The 8,614-nt window shown below is 35.8% G+C and overlaps 1 protein-coding gene across 6 annotated transcripts in view; it reads right to left on the bottom strand.

Annotated features, from left to right (window-relative positions):
- Positions 1–8,614, bottom strand: part of LOC100619140 (zinc finger protein 420-like) — a 69,096-nt gene that overhangs the window by 22,844 nt on the left and 37,638 nt on the right. For 3 of the 6 annotated variants that reach the window (XM_056825854.1, XM_016422746.2, XM_056825853.1), the window contains one exon: positions 6,289–6,415. The exons of the other annotated variants lie outside the window; for them this stretch is intronic. In XM_056825854.1, coding sequence (XP_056681832.1) covers positions 6,289–6,415 — 127 coding nt within the window. The remainder of the gene's footprint in view (positions 1–6,288; positions 6,416–8,614) is intronic. 6 annotated transcript variants of the gene reach the window in all.

The raw sequence follows: 8,614 nt of genomic DNA, 5'->3' as shown, positions 1-8,614 counted from the left end.
ATGAAAGGGTGGATCAGTTCACAAATCCAATAGCAAGGAATCAAGTATCCCAATTTTGCCACATACTCTCCAATATCTTTACTATCATATTGGCCAATTAGTTAGGGGTGAGGTGATACTTTAATTGACTTCTCTAATCACGAGACATTTACAACATTTCTTCATATGATCACTGACACCTTTGATTTCATTACCTGAAAACTGCTTATTCATAACCTATAAGCATTTGTCAACTGGGGAATAACTTGCATTCTTGGATAAATTTGACCTAGATATTTATATGTTTGAAAAATGAGATCGGAGAAATCTATTATAAAATAGTATTTCCCAGTTTGTTATTTCACTTCTAATATTGGTTACATTGGTATTGTTGTTGAAATCAGTTTAAAGTTATTATAGTCAAAATTATTCATTTTACATCTTATGATGTTCTCTGTCTCTTTTTTGGTCATAAATTCTTCCTTTCTCCATAGATCTGCCAGGCAAACAATTCTATGTTTCCCGAATTCACATATAATATCACCCTTTATGTCTAAATCATATGCCCATTTCAACAACATCTTGATGTAGGATGTGAGCTATTGGTCTATACCTAATTTTGGTGGTAAGATTTTCTAATTTTTTAAGAATGTATAATTTCCAAGCATTTTATATGGTCACTCTAGATTATATAAAATATTTGGGAATCTATCTGTCAAAAGAAGCAAAGGAATTATATGAACACAACTACAAAACGCTTTTCACACAAATGGAACTATATCTAAATAAATGAAAAAATATTAATTCCCATTGGGTAGCATAAAAGGTGAAAATTAATAGTTGGACAATAATTTTATGAAATTATGTGGTTGCCAATATTTATTAAGTCTCGAGTCAGAAATTTATTTGCAAAATAGAGAGGAAACAATAAAGTAGAGAAATGTGAAGGGAATAAAAAAGTTATCTATCCTATCTTGATCCAAGCAGAGATTAATTAGCTCTTAACCATTAAAGCTGGAGGTGAGTAACCACATGGCCTCCTCCAAAATGAAAGCTAGTCTCTTAGGAAACTAGGAAAGCTGTCAGCCTTTCACTCAACCAACAAAGTAATCCAGGATTTAGTCTAAATTGAAGCTGAGCTCCAAGCCCAGGATCCAAGCCAAGGTCTCCAGCAAAGCTCCCTTGAAAACTCTCCCTAATTAAAAGACTATCTCTAGAAGACATTCTCTTCAGACTTCTTCTCAAAGACCATCTCCTGTGAGGGAGTTTGAGTTTGCTTTTATGATGACTTCTTGTCTCCTCCCCTCTTCATGGGGCCAATCACAGTTTCCAAATTGTCTGTGGGATTGATTTCCCACCTTCTGAAGGTCAATTTCTAATAAAAAAAAAAAAGGTTCACAGTTTCCTGATTGAACAGTTTCTGAGTGCGTAAACTCTTGGGTGAACTCTTAAAAGAATTCATGAGTTTCTTACTGATTGAGTTAAAAAAAAAACAGGCGTATTTCTCCAAATATCTTTCTGGCTTCTCACCTAGCACTAAGTAGGGTGTTCAACCTTTTGTTGATAAAATTTAAAAGGTAGACAAAGGAGAGTTAATCCTGTCTTCAGTGTAGTGAGCTACTAAGTAAGGGTACTTAACTAGGCAAAGAGAATAAAGGATTCCCTTTTCACAAGTGTAAACTCAGAATAGACACAGAGAATAAATAAATCTCTTTCACAGTAGGATGACCTAATAACATAAAAATGACAATACAAACTAAATTAATTTACTTATTCAGTGCCATACATAACAAAAGAGAAAAAAGTATTTTATAGAATTGGAAAAAATAATGACAAAATTGATCTGAAATAACAAAAGATCAAGAATGTCAAGAGAATCAATGAAAACCAATGGAAAGGATGTTGGCCAGCAGTATCATATCTTTAACTGTACTATAAAAAAGTAATCATCAAAATAATATGACATTAGCTAAGAGATAGAAGGGTGGATCAATGGAATAGACTTGGGGTAAATGACTTCAGCAATCTAGTGTTTGATAAACCCAAGGATCACAACTTTGGGATAAGAACTCAATATTGAACAAAACATGCTGGGAAAATTAGAAAGCATCATGACGAAAATTAGGTTTAGATCAATTTCTCACATCTTATAGCAAGATAAGTTCACAATGGGCATATGATTTTAGCATGAAGAGGGATATTATAAATAAATAAATTGGGTGAACAAAAAATTGCATACCTGTAAGATCTATGGAGAAAGGAAGTATTAAGGACCAAGCAAGAGACAGAGAACATTACAGGATGTAAAATGAATCATTTTGACTATTATCAAATTAAAAAGGTTTTGTACAAACAAAACCAATGAAATAAAAATTAGAATCAAAGCAATAAACTGTGGGAAAAAATTTTATAACAAATTCCTCTGACAAAGATCTAATTTCTCAAATATAAAAAGAACTAAGTCAAATTGATGAAAAACCAAGTCATTCCCCAATTGACAAATGGTTAAGAAATAGGAATTGGCAGTTTTGAGATGAAGAAATCACAACCATCAATAATCACATGAAATAATGTTTTCAATCCTTTCTGAATAGAGAAATATAAATCAAAACAATTCTGAGCAACCCCTCATAGGTAGCGGAGTGGCCAATATGATAGAAAAGGAAAATAATGAATGTTGGTGGGAATGAGGCAAAATTGGAACACTAATGCATTGCTGGTGGATTTGTGAGTGGATCCAACCATTCTGGTAGGCAATTTGGAATTATGCCCAAAGGGCTTTAAAACAATGCATGGCCTTTGATTCAGCTATACCACTATTATGTTTGTGTCCCTATTTGATTAAAAAAAAGGTGGGGTAGCGAGGTGGCTCAGTGAATTGAGAGTCAGGCCCAGAGATGGGAGGTCCTGGGTTCTAATCTGGCCTCATACACGTCCTAGCTGTGTGATCCTGGGCAAGTCACTCACTTAACCCCCATTTCCTAGCCCTTACTACTCTTCTGCCTTGGAACCAGTAGGAAGTATTGATTCCAAGACAGAAGGTATGGGTTTAAAAAAGGGGGGGACCTGGAAAGGACCTGTTTGTACAAAAATATTTATAGCTGGGTTTTTTCTGGTAGCATGGAATTGGAAAATGAGGAGGGGGGTCTCTCCATTAGGGAATGGCTGAACAAATTGTGGCATATGATGGTGATGGAATATTACTGTGCTATAAGGAATAATTAATAGATTTATTCCTATAAGAACTGGAAAGACCCACATCAACTGATGGGGACTGAAATAGGCAGAACCAGGAGAACATTGTACACAGAAACTGAGTTGCTACTAAAAGTAATGCAATGGTCCAGGACATTCCAAGGGATTCATGACAAGGAATGCTGTCCACATCTAAAAAAAGAACTGTGAGTAGAAATGCAGAATAAAACACTGATTTATATGGGTTTGGGTTTTAAAAGATTGGTCTATTACAAAAATCAATAATATAGAAATGTTTTAAGTGATAATATGGGTATAACCCAATGCAATTTCTTCTGAACAGGATGGGGAGGGAAGAAGGAAGGGAGACAGCATGAATCATGTAATTATGGAAAGAAATTTTAAAAGAAAATTAAAAGAAAAAAGAAAAACCTGGAAAGATCTACATAAACTGATACAAGTGATATGAGCAGAACCAGGAGAATACTATACACAGTAACAGCAATATTGTATGATCAATTGTGAAAGACTTTGCTCTTCTCCACAGTACAATGAACCAAGAAAATCTTGAAGGGCTTGTGATGAAAAAATGCCATGGACTTTCAGAGAAAGAACAAATGGGGTCTGAATGCAAATCAACACAGACTGTTCTTAACTTTATTTTTACTTCTATGTGTTCTTATTTTAGAGTTTTAGTTTTATAGGAGTCTTTTCTCACAACATGACCAATATGGAAATATGTTTTGTATGATCATACATGTATAACCTGTATCAAAATGCTTAGCATCTGAGGGAGGAGAGAAAGACACAGTTTGGATCACAATACTGTGGAAAACATGTTAAAAATTGTTATTACATGAAATCTACAAAAAATAAAACAGCTTATTGCTAAAGTTAACATTTCTAGTACAATGTTAAATAATAGTGGTAATAATATGCCTCCTGACTTCAGTCCTGATCTTACTAGGAAGGCTTTTCACTGATCTCTATTGCATATGATACAGATACTACATATTATTTTAAAGGATGGCCCTTTTATTTCTTTGCTTTCTAGGGTTTTTAAGAGAAATGGGTATGGTATATTGTTGAAGATCTTTTCTTCATCTATGGAGATAATCGTGAGATTTCTGTTAGATTGATTATTGATATGGTCAATTATGATGATAGTTTTCCTAATAATAAAAGAGCCTTGGAACCTGGGCACAAATTCCACCTGGTCATAGAAAATAAACTTTGTGAGCTGTCTAAGATTTTTGCATCACTATTCATTAAGGAAATTTGCTTATAGTTTTCTTTCTCTGTTTTTCTCCCTCCTGGCTCATCCATCAGCATCCTATTTGCATCAAACTAAAAACTTTGTAGGACTGCTTTGCCTATTTTGCCAAATTGTTTAAATAGTAGTTAGATTAGTGCTCTAGTCTATTTGCCCTTTTTTCCTTTATAAATAAACTCCTAATCTTATTTATTAGTTCAAAAGTTCTTTTACTTTCAATTTTAATCATTTCTCCTTTGATTTTTTTCGATTTCCAATTTAGTCTTTACTCTGATTTTTCATTTGTTCTGTTTCATCCCCCACCCCCCTCATTTTATTTATGTAAGTACTCATAGATTTAAAATTTCCCCCAAGTACTACTTTGGCTATATCCCACAACTTTTGATATGTTGTTTCCTCATTGTCATTCATTTTATGACATCATTGATTGTTTCCATCATTTGTTGACCCACCCCTATTCACCAATTAGAGTATTCAGTTTCCAATTAATTTTTAAACTTTTCTTTCTATTCTTATCGAGAATACTTTTTCTTGTATTATGATCTGAAAATGTTGCACTTATTATTTCTGCTTTTTTGCATTTCATTGTGAAAGTTTTTATACCCTAGTACATGGTCTTTTGTTATATTTTCCATGTGTTCCTGAAAAGAAGATATATTCCATTTTCCATTTCATTCTGTTTGCTCCAGATATCTATTAAATGTAAATTATCTAAAATTTCATACACTTCCTTTATTCCTTTCTTATTTTTTCATGAGAATTCTGATAAAGGAAGGTTGAGATTCCCTACCAGTATAGGTTTATTAACAATTTCCTCCTTGTTCTCTTTTAGTTTCTATTTTAAAAATCTGGAGGCTATATCAGTTGGTACATATATGTTAAGAACTAATATGGTCTCATTATCTAAACTACCTTTTTAAATCAATATGTAATTATCAACTTTATCAATTTTAATGAGATCTTTTTTTGCTCTAGTTTTATCTGTGTTCATAATTGCTACTCCTGCTTTTCTTATTTGAGTTGAAGTCCAATAGTTTCTTCTCCATCCATTTCCCTTTACTCTGTTTCCCTACCTTTAAGGGGGTGAGCATGGGAGGCACTAATGAAGTCTTAAAAAAGGTCCATGGTCTTGGAAGTTGCCTTCTGCCCCAGTACAGGATATGGAGGAGTATATAGGGAATGGATTTTCTGCACTACCCTTTGCCCAGTTTTACATCCAATTCCTTTTTGTCCCCAGAAATAGACCCCTTCTGTCTACTTTTCAATATCTTACTCTGACCCTTGTTCATTCTGTGATTCTAGCATTCTAGCATAGGTTTGTTTTGAGATTCTCAGGGTAGTTCCAGCTTTTGCTTCTGTTCTGCTGCCTGCTTGGCATTGCCTGCCACATGAATACTTCTTAAGAAAAAATCCTTTCTAAATACCACTCATCCCACATGGGAAGGGGCTGCCTAGGCATGTAGAGTATCCCCTTCAATGGCCATCTGCAAGGAAAATCTGCAACAGAGAATTTGCACACCAAATTCTGGTCTAATTAGAAGGTCAACTAGATGACTTTTGTGATTAGCTTCAGGAATGTAAATCTGTAACACTGTATTAAGTTTTCACCTGGAGCTACCTAAAATAGAAGAGAGATAATTTCAGGAGCAAGAAAGCAGATTTCCAGCTTCCAACCACAGAATTCAAAGCCTTTAAAAAAACAAGCAGGAGGAGAACTCTGTGAAGAGATCAGCACTTTTGTTTTTTTTTTTAATCATTGACAAAGACTTAAAACCTTTGGCATGGATTGAAGACATTCCCTTAATGGCAGATTCAGAGTTAATGGAGGAAATGGTCCTTACCCACAAAGAGTAGATTTTGTACATTCTCCAGCATGACCTCCCTGTACAGCTCTTTCTGGGAAGGGTCCAACAGGCACCACTCCTCCTGGGTGAAGTCCACAGCCACATCCTTGAATGTTATTGACCCCTAAACCAGCAATAGTCACAAGATTTAGAGCTGAGCCTGCAGTATTCATCCAACTCAGGCCTCATCAACTAACTTGAATAAACTGAAGCACACATGGGACTCAACCCAAACTCTTCACTTCAAAGAGTGTCAGAGCCAGCTCTGGAGACCAGTCATTCAGAGCCCAATGGAACACTGACTAAGGTATTTTGTGTCTGAAGTGAGAATCATGTTGAAAGAGTAAAAACTGTATAAGTGTCTCACTCTGAAATGCTTTCCCCTATGAATTAGGGAGTCGGTATGTGCTCTCTGAGGGAGGCAGGAGATTCTGTGGAGAAGAGAGAAGGAGATCTGAAATCCCTCCTCATCACAATTGTCAGGATTCATCTAATGAGAACATTTTTTTGAAGTTTATGAGAAGGAAGAAATTACTGGGTGTTCTGGGGAAAATATTACCAAATATTAATAAGGAGAAAACAACGAAAAAGGAATTCTATACTTAATTTCTTAAAAGGCTGAAAGACTCTTATCTAGCTGAAAGCAAAAAAAGAACTCCAGAGTTATATGGGATCAGACTCTGATTCTAGCTAAATGAGGAAGAGCAGGCTTTTGTTGTTATAGTGAGAGTTTGTCAAAACATTGTCATTGTTTTATGATGAATGCCATTTCTTCCTAGAAAACATTCAGTTATTTTATATTTAGTTAAGGAAGAGTAAATGTGATGAGAAAAGGAGGGTGTGTTCATCTTTTAAAAATATAACATTTGACAACCTGGCATTGGGGACTGAGCTCATTTATAAGAAAGACATTGACTGCAGTGACTGGAATTCTGAAGAGGCAGAATTTCTTCATTTTTAATTAATTTATTCAGACTTGTCATTTAATGTGATCAGTTGAACCTCTCCACAATATAAAAGAAAAAAGGTAATTCCTCTAGCACTGGTGTCTTCTCTTTATCTCTTTCTCTCTCTTACGATCTATTTATATATCTAGACACATACAGTGGTGCCATGATACACAAGCACCTTAAGTCAGGAGCAATTTGAGATACCAGCAATCACAATTGCTCCACACTGTCAATGGACTGTGATCTACTCCAAGTCAGAGACACTCACACCTCGCTCTCGTTTTTCCATGATTTCTTGCTTTAATGTCATGACGAAAGACAGAAAAAGGACTAGATTATAGGAGCCAGGTAGGAGCCAAATTTGAGATACTTGGTAGAATGGGGAACACATGTTAAAGATCTGCAACCTCAAACCCCAAACATGTTCAAGTCCTCTTGTCTTGGCTCAAAATTTCATCAATTCCATTGGGGTTGGTCTCTTTGACCTTGTGCTCAATTGGCACTATGCAGTTTAGGTTTGTGCTTCTTTGGCACTGTGCAATGGCTCTTTTTGTATTTTCTTCTCCTGGAATCAGACAGAATCATTAAGCAAAATCCTATATTTTTTTTAAACAATCAGTGGCATCATTTTTATAGTCTCAAGCTTGGTTTACTGCGAGAGGGCTGGTCTCACAGTAAGGGTGGACTCTGGTGAAGACCAAGACCAAAGACCCTGAGCCTCAGGAGATGGCTTTTTTTTTATGCCCAGAAATCTGATGACATGATGTCAGGTGAAAGAGTTAAAATTAAAATAGAATGAACAGAAATCTTCCACATGGGAAGGTCTGAATTGATGACCAAGTGCTGAATGAGCTGGGAAGTGCAGGAATCCTCATCTGTTATTATGACTGACCTTTCCACGGCCTCTGCAATAAGAGATCTGGGTCTGATTTTTTTGCTGACAATTGCTATCCAGGTCATCCTCATGGACATCCTCCTTCTCCCTCTCAGCACTGCCCTTGGCACTCACATTCTTAGGACCCATGGTTAAAAGGTAAGGAATTTGCCAAAAAAACCGATAATACAGAAAAATAAAAAAGAAAGTAAAAGCAATGCAATACAGACACTCGCAGGGCCAGACAAACATTGAACTAGACCAGATAGCTTCGTGTCACTTGTGAAACGGAACGTCCGGCAGGCTATCTAGTGGAGGGTGGCGGAAGCTCATGATCCAAATATCCACTCCTGACTCAAAGCAGAGAACCCTGACAGGGTCTGCTTGTACCTCCAGTTCTTTCATAGTGTGGCAAACTTTCTGTAGTCCTGGCTACTGACTGGGTAAATGCTTAATGCTTATATCATTTTAATTGGGCCCTGATTTAAGGACCTGTTAT

The sequence above is a fragment of the Monodelphis domestica genome, chromosome 4, assembly GCF_027887165.1.
Source record: "Monodelphis domestica isolate mMonDom1 chromosome 4, mMonDom1.pri, whole genome shotgun sequence".
Lineage (NCBI taxonomy): Eukaryota > Metazoa > Chordata > Mammalia > Didelphimorphia > Didelphidae > Monodelphis > Monodelphis domestica.
Note: the sequence above shows the minus strand (reverse complement) of the source record. Positions and strands in the feature narration are given on the sequence as shown.